The following is a 17,700-nucleotide window of genomic DNA, read 5'->3' as shown; positions in this document are numbered from 1 at the left end:
AAGCTCCCCCCTTGCAGTTTTTGGGCTTGAACTGGCACCAGTCCATGGTAGTGGCGCACAATCCAGCCCTTTGCTAGTAGGCCATTATCTTTTAATTTCTTCGATTTTGTTGCAGTATCGAACAGTTCTCGTCCCAGTCGTAAAATCTTCAGGCTTTCCAAAGATCCCAGGGAAACCTCTCAGCTTCATTTACTTTGCACCTGACGATGAAAATCCCGAAATTCAAAGGCCTGTGCTTCTTGAGATCACCCCCTCTCCGGAAATGACCTACCGGACCCTGCCTGGGGCCAGCAGTGAAATGAATGTCTTGGGGATTGTTATCTTTTCTGCTACAATAGGTATTTGCCAAATACAGAGTCAGATTTCATGCTACCCACTGATCAAGCATTATTTGGAGGCTTTTAATTATAGAGGCATCATAGCAGCTCCATAGTTAAGGTTGCGTTGATTAAACCTCTGTGTTCATACTGTGTTGCATCCGATGAAGTGAGCTGTAGCTCACGAAAGCTCATGCTCAAATAAATTGGTTTGTCTCTAAGGTGCCACAAGTACTCCTTTTCTTTTTGCAAAGACAGACTAACACGGCTGTTACTCTGAAACTTAACAAGGCAGGGTTTGTTCTCTGTGTATTCCCAGTACAAGATGCATTTTATGAGAATTTACAAGTAATTCTATTAATATGGGTAATAATTATTGAAAATAGGCTCTTTATTAAGTGTTTTAAATAATTTTGCAAAAAGAAAAGCAGTACTTGTGGCACCTTAGAGACTAACAAATTTATCTGAACATAAGTTTTCATGAGCTACAGCTCACTTCATCAGATGTTGCATCCCATGAAGTGAGCTGTAGCTCACAAAAGCTTATACTCAAATAAATTTGTTAGTTTCTAAGGGGCCACAAGTCCTCCTTTTCTTTTTGCGAATACAGACTAACACGGCTGCTACTCTGAAACCTTAAATAATGTTGTAACATTTTGGGGCTCTTCTAGATAACACAGCTTGTCACTAATCATCCAAACTTTTCATATAGTTAAAACTCATTAAAAAGGGGTGACAGGCTACATTTGGAAAAGTTAGGTCGTAAGTAACCACAGTTATCAGAAATCATTACAGGCTACTTATAATGCTCTGGAATTTACACAGCACTTTGTAAACTGTTCAGTGCAGGGAGTGTTTCTATTCTGTGTTTGCAAAAAGAAAAGGAGTACTTGTGGCACCTTAGAAACTAACAAATTTATTTGAGCATAAGCTTTTATTTTGTGAGCTACAGCTCACTTCATCGGATTCATTCAGTGGAAAATACAGTGGGGAGATTTATATACATAGAGAACATGAAACAATGGGTGTTACCATGCACACTGTAACCAGAATGATCACTTAAGGTGAGCGATTACCAGCAGGAGAGCGGTGGGGGAACTTTTGTAGTGATAATCAAGGTGGGCCATTTCCAGCAGTTGACAAGAACGTCTGAGGAACAGACGTTACAGTGTGTATGGTAACACCCATTGTTTCATGTTCTCTATGTATATAAATCTCCCCACTGTATTTTCCACAGTATGTATCCAATGAAGTGAGCTGTAGCTCACGAAAGCTTATGCTCAAAGTAATTGGTTAGTCTCTAAGGTGCCACAAGTACTCCTTTTATTTTTGCTAATACAGACTAACAAGGCTGCTACTCTGTATTCTGTGTTTGTAACCTAACAGAACCAAGCCATCGTAGAACAGCAAATGAGGGAAGGGAAATTGAGGCTAGATGATGGGTGAACAAGAAAGGAAAGATTCTGGATTTTAAGTGGGGGAGGTGAGGAAGGAAAGATAAGTTGCTGGCAGCAAGAAATTGGAGATTGTTCCAAGCACTGGGGACGACATGGTCGAAGATGAAGCTGAAAATGAAAAGCAGATGAGTGGAGGAGTAAGGAGAGAACAGAACAGGAGGGCATGAGATCAGAGATGTAAGTCAGGGGCAAGACTAGGTAAGGCTCTGAAGGGGAGGGAACTTGATGTGGTAAGGCAATGGTTCTCAACCCCTCCAGACCACGGCATCCCTTTCACGAGGCTGATTTGTCTTGTGTACCCCAAGTTTCATCTCACTTAAAAACTACTTTCTTACAAAATCACACATAAAAATACAAAAGTGTCACAGCCACACTGTTAATGAAAAAGTGCTAGCTTCCTTGTTTTTACCATATAATTATAAAATAAATCAATCGGAATATAAATATTGAGTGCTTGCATTTCAGTGTGTAGCATACAAAGCAGTATAAACTAGTCACTGTATGAAATTTTAGTTTCTACTGACATCACTAGGGCTTTTTACGTCACCTGTTGTAAAACTAGGCAAATCTCTAGATGAGTTGATTACCCCTGGAAGAGCTCTGCACACCCCCAGGGGTACATGTACCCCTGTTTGAGAACTACTGTGGTAAGGTGCACAAAGCCAATTAAGAGACTTAAAGGGATGGAGGTGATGTGGTCAGCGCAGTGGGAGAGAAAGGTGACTGATGCACCGGGATGTTTTGAATAGACTGAAGGAAGAGAGGTGAGAAGAGAAGGTAGCAGTGATCCGGGTGAGATCATGGACCAGGGGTGGGGGGATAGAGGAAATGGTGTATCTGGTTATAATAAACGGGAAGAACTGACAGGATGTGGCCTAGAGACTGCATATGGGGGTGAAGGCAGGAGCAGTAGACAAAAGAGATGAAGATTACACCAAGGCCATGAAACTGGGAGGGGGAAGGAGGGAGGAATTGTCATTAGTGGTAGAGAAGGGAGGTAGCAGAGTGGGACCGGCAGGAAGAAAGGTCACTTCAGTGTTGGAATGGAATGATTGTGATGTGGCAACTGGACCTCTGAAAGGAGATGGCAGATGGCAGACTAGATACAGAGGCAGGTGCTCCACACAGACATTCCTTCAAGATTGGAGGAGACGTCCATCGTGGACTCAGTTCTCCCCAGGGTCAGCAACATTTGCTCACTGTGTGTTTTTTTTATTGTAATTCCTTGTCTTCAGATACTGAGCGAAGCCTTCTGCAAGCAGGTGGGATTTGCCACGTAACCTGAACATGCATTGGCTTCAGGCAGTTTCCCCCTGTGGTTCTTCAGGTAGCCTCTTCAACGGACATTGCCTTGCCTCTGGCTGTCCACAGCTTCAGCCTGCGGGTTGCTGTTTCTAAAAATACCAACACTAAACTTGAAGATTATGAACAGAATTCTAATGACGCTCATTTGGGCCAGTATCTCAGCCCATCCCATGCCATTCTGAAGTCATCACAGGCTCCTAGAACAGGACAGCGGTTGCTGTTTTCTAGCTGGCCATATGAGGGAATTCTCTCCGCGGTTCCAACATACACTGCACAGACATTCTCCCAGGGTGTGACTGACAGAAAGGGATCTAACTGCTCTCTCTCTAGGGCTAGACAGACAGTAGCCTAGGGGTTCTCAAACTGGGGGTCATGACCCCTCAGGGTCACAAGGTGGGTGCATGGGGGTCATGAGCTGTCAGCTCTGTTAAATTAAATTAACCCCCCTCATTTTTAATTTATGAGAGGGGTCAAACTCAGAGGCTTGCTGTGTGGAAGGGGTCACCAATACAAAACGTTTGAAAACCACTGGACTAGCCTTTCTTGGCACATGAGGGCAGCTAACCCAGTGCACACTCCTCCCCCATGAGCAAGTGGCAGAGAGGAGGTGAAGATGGAGGAACCTTGGCTCCACAGCCCCCACCTCCAGCTAGAGCTGCTGGCTGGGTGGGAAGGAAGAGTAACTTCCTCCCTCCCGCCAGCACAGCAGGGGAATAGCTAACTCCCCTGTCCTCCCCTCTCCAAGCAAGGGGACAACAGAAAGTGCCACTGTTACATGCCAACCCTTACTCTGGGCTGAGTGGAAGGATCTCAGTTAAGCCCATACTGACTATAATTTCCTACTCCTCTGTGGCTTATCTAGGGGTTCTCTGGAGTTTCACGTCAATGGCTCAGTGTAACTTATGAATTAAAGCAACTATAATAAATATTTAGATCCTCCTGGGCCATCTTTCAAAGGAAAGGAGTACTTGTGGCACCTTAGAGACTAACCAGTTTATTTGAGCATGAGCTTTCGTGAGCTACAGCTCACTTCATCAGATGATCACATCACATCTGATGAAGTGAGCTGTAGCTCACGAAAGCTCATGCTCAAATAAATTGGTTAGTCTCTAAGGTGCCACAAGTACTCCTTTTCTTTTTGCGAATACAGACTAACACGGCTGTTCCTCTGAAATCTTTCAAAGGGTAGGTTGAATAGATGCTCAACACACAGCAGTCCTACCCCTTGCCCTCCCTTACTCCCAGTGTGGTGCCCATGGAGGGGAAGGGGGATGAGTCGATGAGTCTTTACTATGTCCCGAGGGAGAAGACCAAGGAATACACCTCTGCCAGTGTAGGGCTACCCTTTCTGGTGTACTAGGGTGCTTCTGCATTCCTTCTACCTGCGAGGGGTGTAGACAGTACTGATGGCCCAGTTGCTACATGTGTTGCTATGGATTTGGTGGCCAAAGGTCTAGTTAGCACTCCTGGTGTCATATGAGCCAGCAAGTGTGACTGCAGTAGTAGGCCCACAGACACGTCACTCTGTGCTCAACAGGCCACGGATGCCAAGGAGGACGGTATCGATGGGCTGGGTACCCAGAAAGCCAGAGGAAAGGTGCTTACTGGATTTAGCTGGTACCACAAGCACTCTGTTCATACTGGTATCAGGGCACCAAAGGAATCTTAGATCATTAGCTGCCCCTCAGCTGCAGAGCTTGAGACGAGTCTCTTGTGTGATTCTGAAGGCCCTGGAGAAGGAGACCTCTCTCTCTCATCTCTGGAGTGATGCTCATTGCTACCCCTTCTTGAGACAATTGGCACATGGATCAAACTTGATACCTGGGGTCTTTTGGGTGTCTCAGCCTTGGTGCTCAGGGTGGAATCTCACTGGGGTGCTAGCTGAGAGGGACTGGATGGAGGCCTGAGCCTTAGATATATCGTTCTTCATCATGTAGGAGAAGCCTTCACAGAGCACTCCAGAAAAATAACTTGAGGCAGGCACCCCAAGCCTGCTGTGTCGCTTGGAAAAGAGCAGCACAGGGAGCAATAGCCAGGGATATGCCCTTTGCCAAAACAAGAAAAGCATTTAAGCGCGCCCATCATTGAGTGGCATAGAAGCATCGAAGGAGGGGCATGTCTTAAACCTGTGGATGTAGCTTCTGCTGTAACAGCTCAACTCCAAGGGGGCTCCAAGCCATCTAGCTATCTAGGAAATTTTTTTAAAAACGTTGGTAAAGCCAATGGGTAAACGAAAAGGGCTGACTACCTAATAACTGCACTAACCAGTCACCAGCAACTAACTGCAGTAGGATCACTGAGAAGCAGGCTGGCACTGAAGGCATTCTGTCTCACATATAGGTGGTAAGAAGAAACTGAAAGTCAGATGGCCTTACTCTGTGTGGGGATGGAGGGACACAAGGACATCAAGGGTGCAGGGTGGCCCTAGCAGACACTGCTTCCCAGTAAATTTGATCTCACATGCCATGGGAACCATGTTGGCAGATACTTGAAGAACTACTTTTATTTTGTTAAAAGCTAGGAAGTTGAGAGTTACGGCTTCCCCAGCAGTCTTGACTCCTGACTATGACCAACACAGTAAGATTTGTCATTATGGAATCAAACAAGAATAGGCAAAGTCACATGCTATTAGGTGAATACAGTACTATAGTAGAAATAAGGTGCAATCCCTGTCATTCAAGAAGAGGGGTAGTTTAGTCTGTTGCATTATGGGCTGTATTAATCTCACAAAACTAACTTTTGGAGGGTCAGTGCCACAGGAAATGGATTATTCTGTTACTACCAAATAGGAGCAGGAAAAATAGTCCACCTGCCTCTAGAAGTTACTGCTTGGTGGTGGTGAAGTAGGCCTACCAGCTCCCTGCCCAAAAGAAGGGGCCAGATCAGACTTCTCTGTAACTTGAAGTCTTTGAACTGTGCTTTGAGGACTTCAGTCATTCAGCCAGAGGTTAGGGATCTATCGCAGGAGTGGGTGAGTGAGGTTCTGTGGCCTGCAATGTGCAGGAGGTCGGACTAGATGATCACGATGATCCCTTCTGACCTTAAAGTCTATGAGTCTATCATAAGCCTAGGGTGTTAGGGAAAGATAACATGACTTCAGGGAGGGTGGGGTCAGGATATGGGGCTAAATAAATTCAGATAAATTTTACAGAGGTCCAAAGCTTGTTATATCCCTCTTCCCTGCCCAGCGTTTGACTTTCTACTTTGGGTTTGTCTTCACTGCAGTAGCAGCTCAAGGTATAACTCAAATATTGTTCCTAAACTGATTCCCAGAAGTATGTAGGGGAATGACACTTCAGTGCTGCTGATGCTGGAGCAAATAATGCAGTGGGGATGCAGCTGCTCTGTGCTGCTGATTCAATTACTCTGTGCAGCTTGAGTGTTATTTTGCAGTGTGTCCACTCTCCCTCAAGCGAGGCTAACTGGAGCGGAGGTAACTCGAGTATAGATAACTCGAGCTAACTTTGCAGTAAAGACATAGCCTTGGATTGCCAGCTCCTTGATGTAGGGAACTGTCCTTGACTCTGTGTTTGTGCAGTATTTAGCACACTGGGGCCTTGTTCTTGACTGGTCCCTAGGTCCTACTGTAATAAACATGAATAATAATAATAATATAATATAAATTGCAAGGATGTTTATCTTGAATAGAAATTTGCTCTTTTGGGAGTCTGTCAATTGACCCTATATTGCAGCCACCAGCGACTGAAGGTCTTTGCATGTTAAAGGAACAAGTTAAGAATTACTTAACTTCAAGTCACCAGGGCGTGATGAAATACATCCTAGAATACTCAAGGAGCTGACTGAGATAGCTGAGCCATTAGCAATTATCTTTGAAAAGTCATGGAAGACAGAAGAGATTCCAGAATAATGGAAAAGGGCAAATCTCGTGCCCATCTATAAAATGGGAAATAAGGAGAACCCAGGGAACTACAGAACAGTCAGCTTAACTTCCAGAAAGATAATGGAGCAAATAATTAAGAATCAATTTGCAAAATCTAGAAGATAATAAGGTGATAAATAACAGTCAGCACAGGGGTGAAAGTAACTTAAAGGACTACCAGTACGCCGGAGTCCTGAGTGAGGGCATGGCCTCAACCGGAAGAGGCGTGGCCTTTAAATCTCCGGGCCCTTTAAATCACCGACAGAGCCTGCTGCTGCTAGCCTGGGGCTCTGGCAGTGGGCTTGGGTGGCGCTTTAAAGGGCCTGGGGCTCCCAGCAGCAGCCCGAGCCCCTGGCCCTTTAAATCACCACCAGACCCCCCCTGCAGGAGCCCTGGGGTAGCGGCGGCAGGGCTCTGGCGGTGATTTAAAGGGCCTGGGGCTCCCCATAGTGGCTCAAGCCCCGGGCCCTTTAAATCACCACCGGGGAAGCCTGTCCAGTGTGGCACGGTGTACTCTACCATACCAGCTTACTTTCACCTCTGAGTCAGCATGGATTTATCAAGCACAAATCCTGTAAAACCAACCTGATAGCTTTCTTTGACAGGGTAACAAGCCTAGTGGATATGGGGGAAGTGGTAGACGTGGTATATCCTGACTTTAGTAAGGCTTTTGATACTGTCTTCCATGAGCTTCTCTTAAACAAACCAGGGAAATGCAACCTAGATGGAGCTACTATAAGGTGGGTGCATAACTGGTTGGAAAACCGTTCCCAGAGAGTAGTTATTAGTGGTTCACAGTCATGCTGGAAGGACATAATGAATGGGGTCCCACAGGGATCAGTTCTGGGTCCGATTCTGTTCAATATCTTCATCAATGATTTAGATAATGGAATAGAGCGTACACTTATAAAGTTTGTAAATGATACCAAGCTGGGAGGGGCTGCAAGTACTTTGGAGGATATGATTATAATTCAAAAAGATCTGGACAAACTGGAGAAATGGTCTGAAGTAAATAGGATGAAATTCAATAAGGACAAATGCAAAGTATTCCACTTAGGAAGGAACAATCAGTTGCACACATACAAAATGGGAAATGACTGCCTAGGAAGGAGTACTGTGGAAAGGGATCTGGGGGTCATAGTAGATCACAAACTAAATATGAGTCAACTGTGTAACGCTGTTGCAAGAAAAGGAAACATCATTCTGGGATGTATTAGCAGGAGTGTTGTAAGCAAGACACGAGAAGTAATTCTTCCGCTATACTCTGTGCTGATTAGGCCTCAACTGGAGTATTGTGTCCAGGTCTGGATGCCACATTTCAGGAAGGATGTGGACAAATTGGAGAAAGTCCAGAGAAGAGCAACCAAAATGATTAAATGTCTAGAAAACATGACCTATGAGGGAAGATTGAAAAAACTGGGTTGTTTAGTCTGGAAAAGAGAAGACTGAGCGGGGACATAAGTTTACAAGTACATAAAAGGTTGTTACAAGGAGAAGGGAGAAAAATTGTTGTTCTTAACTTCTGAGGATAGGACAAGAAACAATAGACTTAAATTGCAGCAACGGAGGTTTAGATTGGATATTAGTCCTGCCATAATTGCAGGGGACTGGATTAGATGAACTCTCGAGGTCCCTTCCAATCCTCTGATTCTATGTTTCATATCAATGCTGTTTAGTAACTCAAGTTAACATGTCTGGTTGCAGGCCTCCTTCTAGGGAAAATGGGTGAGCGTGGAACTCCTTTAGTCAACGTGTGCCAGTGTCTGAATGAAGCAGTTATGAAGATTGTCTCAATGGCGGTTTGGTAAGTAAATAATTCTGATTGACTTGATTTGGGTATTTTCATATCTCCCAGTTAAGCCCAGTTGCAATTAAATTGTTACAAAAAAGAAAAAAATTTCAGGAACTGTAAGTTCAGGATGTTAAAATATTCCCTCTTCTGCAGTCAACATAAAAGCAAAGCACTTGGAAAGTCTCATCAAATGGACCTATTCATACCCTTACGTCTGAGAGTTAATCGTTCTCATTTTATAATCATTCTGATTTCTATTGGGGGTGCAATGGCAGTTCATGTCAACATTCCTGAGCCAGCTTTAATCTAGGTCACTTGAGTGCTGGTAGCAGGCGTTTGGTTCAATGTGGGCTGTACAAGCCACCCTGAATCCTGGGTAAGTACTCAGGGGGCTAGCCCACATGCTGCCATAACTTCCCTGCTACGAGTATGCGAGTTAGCTAGGTCAAAGCAATCACAGCCTGTGACAAGAGTATAGACATGGCCTAGGTTACTGGTTCACATTAACTGTGGTTAGAAAACTTTCAGATGAAACCTTGATGTGGGCTCTTGCACTAGAATTCAGCAAACCAGAGTGTCTACCCTGTGTGCTGAATGAGACAGGGGTCGGGGGGGTGGGGGGGAAGGGGAAGTAGTATGCAAGCACGTAATCAAAGAGTGCTTGATAGTAAATATGCTCAAAGGGGGCCAAATTAAAGTTGCATAGGCAACCTTAATTCTGATATTACCTTAACTTTTGAGTGCTTGACTTTGGCTATGTCTATACTATCCCAGTAAGTAGACTTACGCTATGCAACTCCAGCTATGTTCACATAGCTGGAGTTGACGTATCTTAGGTCGAGTTACCACAAGGTTTACACTGCGGGGGGTTGACAGAAGAAACTCTCCTCTTGTCTCACCTTACTCATCTCGTTGGGGATAGAGTACAGGGGTTGACTGGAGAGCGATCTGCTGTTGATTTGGTGGGTCTTTGGATGGTGGATCGATCTCAGAGTGTCCATCCTGGCTGTAGTGTAGATGTAGCCTCCATAATCTTAATGGTCTTTGAACACAGGGGTTTGTGTGTTTATGTTATATAGATATATAGCTTTGTAAACTCTCTCTTGAGCACTGGACTTGTTTTAGAACAACTGTATTGGGCAGATGTATGCTTTCTAAAGCATGCAGGTGCTGACATGCAGTGTTTAAAATGCTGTGAAACATCATAAATATACAAAAGGACATTGAATAACTAATTAATTTTCCCTATTCCAAAGCCCCAAACTAGCCTGCACAAGCTGTAGCATTTGACACTCATCATTTTTGGAATAAGAAAAGGAGGACTTGTGGCACCTTAGAGACTAACAAATTTATTTGAGCATAAGCTTTCGTGAACTACAGCTCACTTCATCGGATGCATTCAGTGGAAAATACAGTGGGGAGATTTATATACACAGAGAACATGAAACAATGGGTGTTACCATACACACTGTAACCAGAGTGATCAGGTAAGGTGAGCTATTACCAGCAGGAGAACGGGGGTGGGGGGGAGGGAGGGGGAACCTTTTGCAGTGATAATCAAGGTGGGCCATTTCCAGCAGTTGACAAGAACGTCTGAGGAACAGTGAGGGGAGGGGGGGAGGAGGAGAATAAACATGGGGAAATAGTTTTACTTTGTGTAATGACCCATACACTCCCAGTCTTTATTCAAGCCTAAGTTAATTGTATCCAGTTTGCAAATTAATTCCAATTCAGCAGTCTCTCGTTGGAGTCTGTTTTTGAAGTTTTTTTGTTGAAGAATTGCAACTTTTAGGTCTGTAATCGAGTGACCAAAGAGATTGAAGTGTTCTCCGACTGGTTTTTGAATGTTGTAATTCTTGACGTCTGATTTGTGTCCATTTATTCTTTTACTTAGAGACTGTCCGGTTTCGCCAGTGTACATGGCAGAGGGGCATTGCTGGCACATGATGGCATATATCACATTGGTAGATGTGCAGGTGAACGAGCCTCTGATAGTGTGGCTGATGTGATCAGGCCCTATGATGGTGTCCCCTGAATAGATATGTGGACACAGTTGGCAATGGGCTTTGTTGCAAGGATAGGTTCCTGGGTTAGTGGTTCTGTTGTGTGGTGTGTGGTTGCTGGTGAGTATTTGCTTCAGGTTGGGGGGCTGTTGGTAAGCAAGGACTGGCCTGTCTCCCAAGATCTGTGAGAGTGATGGGTTGTCCTTCAAAACAGGTTGTAGATCCTTGATGATGCGTTGGAGAGGTTTTAGTCGGGGGCTGAAGGTGATGGCTAGTGGTGTTCTGTTATTTTCTTTGTTGGGCCTGTCCTGTAGTAGGTAACTTCTGGGTACTCTTCTGGCTCTGTCAATCTGTTTTTTCACTTCAGCAGGTGGGTATTGTAGTTGTAAAAATGCTCAATAGAGTTCTTGTAGGTGTTTGTCTCTGTCTGAGGGGTTGGAGCAAATGCGGTTGTATCGTAGAGCTTGGCTGTACACAATGGATCATGTGGTGTGGTCTGGATGAAAGCTGGAGGCATGTAGGTAAGCATAGCGGTCAGTAGGTTTCCAGTATAGGGTGGTGTTTATGTGACCATCGCTTATTAGCACTGTAGTGTCCAGGAAGTAGATCTCTTGTGTGGACTGGTCCAGGCTGAGGTTGATGGCGGGATGGAAATTGTTGAAACCATGGTGGAATTCCTCAAGGGCTTCTTTTCCATGGGTCCAGATGATGAAGATGTCATCAATATAGCACAAGTAGAGTAGGGGCTTTAGGGGACGAGAGCTGAGGAAGCATTGTGCTAAGCCAGCCATAAAAATGTTGGCATACTGTAGGGCCATGCGGGTACCCATAGCAGTGCCGCTGATTTGAAGGTATACATTGTCCGCAAATGTGAAATAGTTATGGGTGAGGACAAAGTCACAAAGTTCAGCCACCAGGTTTGCTGTGACATTGTTGGGGATACTGTTCCTGACGGCTTGTAGTCCATCTTTGTGCGGAATGTTGGTGTAGAGGGCTTCTACATCCATAGTGGCCAGGATGGTGTTTTCAGGAAGATCACCGATGGATTGTAGTTTCCTCAGGAAGTCAGTGGTATCTCGAAGATAGCTGGGAGTGCTGGTAGTGCAGGGCCTGAGGAGGGAGTCTACATAGCCAGACAATCCTGCTGTCAGGGTGCCAATGCCTGAGATGATGGGACGCCCAGGATTTCCAGGTTTATGGATCTTGGGTAGCAGATAGAATAGCCCTGGTCAGGGTCCCAGGGGTGTGTCTGAGCGGATTTGTTCTTGTGCTTTTTCAGGGAGTTTCTTGAGCAAATGGTGTAGTTTCTTTTGGTAGCCCTCAGTGGGATCAGAGGGTAATGGCTTGTAGAAAGTGGTGTTGGAGAGCTGCCTAGCAGCCTCTTGTTCATATTCCAACCTATTCATGATGACGACAGCACGTCCTTTGTCAGCCTTTTTGATTATGATGTCAGAGTTGTTTCTGAGGCCGTGGATGGCATTGTGTTCTGCACGGCTGAAGTTATGAGGCAAGTGAGGCTGCTTTTCCACAATTTCAGCCCGTGCATGTCGGCGGAAGCATTCTATGTAGAAGTCCAGTCTGTTGTTTCGACCTTCAGGAGGAGTCCACCTAGAATCCTTCTTTTTGCAGTTTTGGTAGGAAGGTCTCTGTGGGTTAGTATGTTGTTCAGAAGTCTGTTGGAAATATTCCTTGAGTCGGAGATGCCGAAAATAGGATTCTAGGTCACCACAGAACTGTATCATGTTCGTGGGGGTGGAGGGGCAGAAGGAGAGGCCCTGAGATAGGACAGATTCTTCTGCTGGGCTAAGAGTATAGTTGGATAGATTAACAATATTGCTGGGTGGGTTAAGGGAACCACTGTTGTGGCCCCTTGAGGCATGTAGTAGTTTAGATAGTTTAGTGTCCTTTTTCTTTTGTAGAGAAGCAAAGTGTGTGTTGTAAATGGCTTGTCTAGTTTTTGTAAAGTCCAGCCACGAGGAAGTTTGTGTGGAAGGTTGGTTTTTTATGAGAGCATCCAGTTTTGAGAGCTCATTCTTAATCTTTCCCAGTTTGCTGTAGAGGATTTTGATCAGGTGGTTCCACAGTTTCTTTGAGAGCCTGTGGTACAAGCTGTCAGCATAGTCTGTTTGGAATGTTGTCCAGACTCTTTGGAATATATTTTAAAGCCACAGCTCCCAAATGCCTTGTCCACTTTGCCTCAAACTCTTCTGAAAAACTCTACTCTGGTAAAATATCACCCCGGGAAGTTTCAAGGGACTCGTTTCAGTTTGGTAAAGTTGGGTGAAGAGAGAAAAAGGAGATGGAAATCTGGCTTCCAGCAATAGAAGGTTTGTTTCAAGATTAACTAAAGAGATGAGGCTACTGGTTCTCTGTAGTAAGAAGAGCCTCAGCAGTTACATTAGCTAGGAAAAAATAAGAACTAATTCTCATACTTCAGGATATAAAAGGTTAATGAGCTTGGGTCAAGAGGAGCTCTCACAGACTTTAGTCAGAAGGAACCATCGTGATCATATAGTCTGACCTCCTGCACATCACAGGCAACAGAACCTCACCCACCCACTCCTGAAATAGACCCTTAACCTCTGGCTGAGTCCTGAAGTCCTCAAAGCACAGTTTAAAGACTTCAAGTTACAGAGAATCCACCATTTATACTAGTTTTAACCTGCAAGCGACCTGTGCCCCATGCTGCACATGAAGGAGAAAAATGCTCAGGGTCTCTGCCAATCTGATGGGAGGGAAAATTCCTTCATGACCCCAAATATGGACCCTGAGCATATGGACAAGACCCACCAGCCAGACACCTGGGAAAGAATTCTCTGTAGTAACCCAGAGCCCTCCCCATCTAATATCCCATCTCACCACATAGCGTAACATTGTGCAGTCGGTTGGATTCATCATGTGGAATTTTATACCTTTCTCTGGTTTATACAACATTTGGCCACACCTGGAGACACTCTAGCACAGGGGTAGGCAACCGGCGGCCCGCAGGCCACACACAGCCTGTCAGGGTAATCGCTGGCAGGCCATCAGAATGTTTACATTTGCACAGCCACCCACAGCTCCCAGTGGCCATGGTTCGCCATTCCTGGCCAATGGGACCTGCGGGAAGCGGTGGCCAGCACGGCCCTGCAGCCCGCACCGCTTCCCACAGCCCCATTGGCCAGGAATGGCGAACCACAGCCACTGGGAGCTGCAGGTGGCCGTGCAAATATAAATGAACTGTCCGGGGGCCTGCCAGCGGTTACGCTGATGGGCCGCATGCAGGTTGCCCTCCACTGCTCTAGCAGGACAGGATGGTCTTTTCTGTTATGACATTTTCTATGTTCCTATCCCAATGAGCAAATTTTTACTATTCTTATTGTAGGTACTTCCCTTTTGGCATTGTGTTTCTCATTGCTGGGAAGATTTTGGAAATGGAGGATCCAGCTGTGATTGGAAAGAAATTGGGACTCTATGCCATAACGGTGGTGACAGGGCTAGTCATCCATGGACTTATCCTCTTGCCTTTGCTTTTTGCACTCATTACCAGGAAAAACCCCTTCGCTTTCATCCAGGGAATACTGCAAGCCCTGCTGATCGCCCTCGCGACATCATCCAGGTATGACAAAGTGGGTCTGGTCATCATTCGTCACAGACATTCCATTGTTCCAGCTGAGAGGGAAGCTGGTTTCATTATTCAAGTCTAGGGTGTGTATAAATGTTTTCATCCTTGGTTTAACACAAGGGTTTGCTGAGTAATGTACTAATCACTGGTCCCTCAAGTGCTATTCTTGCAAGGGAAATACTTTAGCAAACTCCTTCCAGCTAGTTGGGGATTGGTCCTACTTTGAGAAGGGGGTTGGACTAGATAACCTCCTGAGGTCCCTTCCAATCCTGATAGTCTATGATTCTATTTGAACTATGGGAGAGTTATGATACTTACCCATTGTTTAAACCCCTCCCCCTCTCCAAAAACTGTCCTTTGAATGAAGCTACAGCAAAAAAACAGCTGAAGTTTGAAACTTTAGATGTGGCTTGGGCCGTGTTCTCCATGAAAATTAGAGCCATTGCCTGGTTTGAGCAGTGTGGGGGAGAATAAGTCAGCGTGGTAAGAAATTTAAAGGAAGCCTTGCTCTTTCTGCATGTTCAGTCAGTGCTAAGGGTTTTTAGAACCACCCTAGAACCACAGTATTCAAAATGGGGATGGTACTGTGGATTTATAGAGAGGCAATATGATATTTTCTATCTATCCCTTTCCTAATGATTTTTAACATTGTTCACTTTTTTTGACTGCCACTGCACACTGAGTGGATGTTTTCAGAGAACTATCCACTACTGCAAGATCTCTTTCTTGAGGGGTAACAGCTAATTTAGACCCCATCATTTTATATGTATAGTTAGGATTATGTTTTCCAACGTGCATTACTTTGCATCTATCAACATTGAATTTCATCTGACATTTTGTTGTCCAGTCACTTGGTTTGGTGAGATCCCTTTGTAACTCTTTGTGGTCAGCTTTTGTGTTGTCTGCAAACTTTGCCACCTCACTGTTCACCCCAATTGAGACAAAGAGTTCTGATACTTTCCTTCCACCATTGTTTAAGAGGGAGGTGGAAGCTGATGTACAGAATTTTCACTGAGCAGATCTGGTGACCTTGTGCCTCCAGCAGCCTTCTTATTAACTGCCTCAATGACACCAACAGCAATGGAAATTGTTATTTCTTTGCAATGCAGCTCAGCAACCCTGCCCATCACCCTGAAATGTCTTCTGGAAAACAATGGAATAGACAGACGGGTGGCACGATTTGTTCTCCCTGTTGGCGCAACCATTAATATGGATGGGACTGCACTGTACGAGGCAGTCGCTGCAATCTTTATTGCTCAGGTCAATGAGTACGATTTGGACTTGGGACAAATTATAACTATAAGGTAAATACATTTCTTCCTTTATTTACACTAAATCTGTTCTCTTTCTTCCCTATCCAGATCTAAGGACAGCGTATCATAACAGCTACCAAATTTCCCACTCAGACATGTAACAGAATGACCAATGTTAAGGTAGACGTGTTTGGACGGTAGCATATCATAAGCACAGAAGCATCTCACTACTTCTTTACCTGTTGCAGTGCCTTTGAGGTCCTATATACTCTAAGGGCATGTTAACTCTACAGATCCTAGAGCATCATAGCCATGGCATAGCCCCCCATGTGGATGCAGCCTGCACTGACAGGAGTTTCTCTATTGGTGTACAAACGCTGTGCAAGGAAGCTGTGTCTATACTAGGGGTTTTGCTGGCATTGCTGTGTTGGTCAAGGGTGGGGTTTTTTCACACTCCTGAACACCATAGTTATGTCAACCTAAATGTAAGTGTAGATCAGGCCTAAAGAAGTACAATTCCCCGAGCCTGGATGCAGTTATATTGGTATAGAAGTGCTTATACTGGTACAGTTCATTCCTATTCAGGAAGGGGAATAAGCCAGGCTGGTAAAAGGTACCTCTGTACCAGTATCGCTGCGTGCATGATGGGGGTTGTACAAGTATGCAGCATTCTGGGTTTTTGAGTACATAAGCCGTGGCCTCTGCACTTTGTCACCATTGGGGATTTCACACCAGTAATGTGTTGGATGGAAACTTCTATTTTCATTGTCTTTGGGGAACATGACGTTTTTCACTTGCTGTGGCCAATGCAGTACAAGGAAGTCCCTTAGGCTACTGCTCAAGTGTCCTGGATCATCTAGATTTAAGGAACTAAACTCAGCAGCAGCTGTTTCTTGCGTCTCCACCACACTCTTCTCTGAGCTACACTTTTTTTCAGGAATGTGCATGGTTACATCCATTTGAGATGGAGATATGGATGCTGCAATAGCTACAAGGTCACCTGCACTCTGACTAACTGGAAGATCAGGCATCACCACTCACATCCTCACTGGGACCAGAAGGCTCACCATGAACATTTGTGTCTATGTATCTCAGCAGAGCTCCTTCTCAGGAGAGCATCCTTTGCTTTCTTTCTTTTTCTGAATGCTGCCCCAGAGGGGCGTTTTCTTCTTGCACTCATGACTGCAGTTCTGTGCCAGCTATACTGGCTCTCAACACTCAGTTGAAGGGGACAAATAAGCAGGCTGGTAGCAGGGCCTGAGTGAGGGAAGATATCAGCGTCTTAAGGGCCTCACTGGCTCCTACTACTACAGTTGACTGCCTGTTCTCCTCAAATGGGTTCAGGGAAGCAGCAGGAAACAGGAAGCTCCCTGAGAAGCTGGTGTAATCAGTCCAGGTTCCTGCAGGTGCTATAGAGGTAGAATCATAGAATATCAGGGTTGGAAGGGACCTCAAGAGGTCATCTAGTCCAACCCCCTGCTCAAAGCAGGACCAATCCCCAATTAAATCATCCCAGCCAGGGCTTTGTCAAGCCTGACCTTAAAAACTTCTAAGGAAGGAGATTCTACCACCTCCCTAGGTAACGCATTCCAGTGTTTCACCACCCTCCTAGTGAAAAAGTTTTTCCTAATATCCAACCTAAACCTCCCCCACTGCAACTTGAGACCATTACTTCTTGTCCTGTCCTCTTCTACCACTGAGAATAGTCTAGAACCATCCTCTCTGGAACCACCTCTCAGGTAGTTGAAAGCAGCTATCAAATCCCCCCTCATTCTTCTCTTCTGCAGACTAAACAATCCCAGTTCCCTCAGCCTCTCCTCATAAGTCATGTGTTCCAGACCCCTAATCATTTTTGTTGCCCTTCGCTGGACTCTTTCCAATTTATCCACATCCTTCTTGTAGCGTGGGGCCCAAAACTGCACACAGTACTCCAGATGAGGCCTCACCAGTGTCGAATAGAGGTACATAAGAGGCTCCTCCTCCTCCTCTCTCTCCCAGCAACTCCTGCTGCTTTCTGTTATTCCCTCTCACCTTTTCTCCTGCCTGCCTGTTCTGACTCTTGTGCCCTCCTTCCTCCAGCACAGCGCTC

At 45.2% G+C, this 17,700-nt stretch overlaps 1 protein-coding gene across 1 annotated transcript in view; it reads left to right on the top strand.

The window, feature by feature from the left end:
- The first annotated feature begins 8,696 nt into the window (after positions 1-8,696).
- Positions 8,697-17,700, top strand: part of LOC125627221 (excitatory amino acid transporter 5-like) — a 32,761-nt gene continuing 23,757 nt past the window's right edge. Inside the window, exons 1-3 of the mRNA XM_048831116.2 lie at positions 8,697-8,763; positions 14,119-14,352; positions 15,468-15,662. Coding sequence (XP_048687073.2) covers positions 8,738-8,763; positions 14,119-14,352; positions 15,468-15,662 — 455 coding nt within the window. The 5' untranslated portion in view covers positions 8,697-8,737. The remainder of the gene's footprint in view (positions 8,764-14,118; positions 14,353-15,467; positions 15,663-17,700) is intronic.

Source organism: Caretta caretta, chromosome 25 (assembly GCF_965140235.1).
Source record: "Caretta caretta isolate rCarCar2 chromosome 25, rCarCar1.hap1, whole genome shotgun sequence".
NCBI classification, from domain to species: Eukaryota; Metazoa; Chordata; order Testudines; family Cheloniidae; genus Caretta; species Caretta caretta.
The sequence above is the reverse complement of the archived record's forward strand: the minus strand, read 5'-3'. Positions and strand labels throughout refer to the sequence as shown.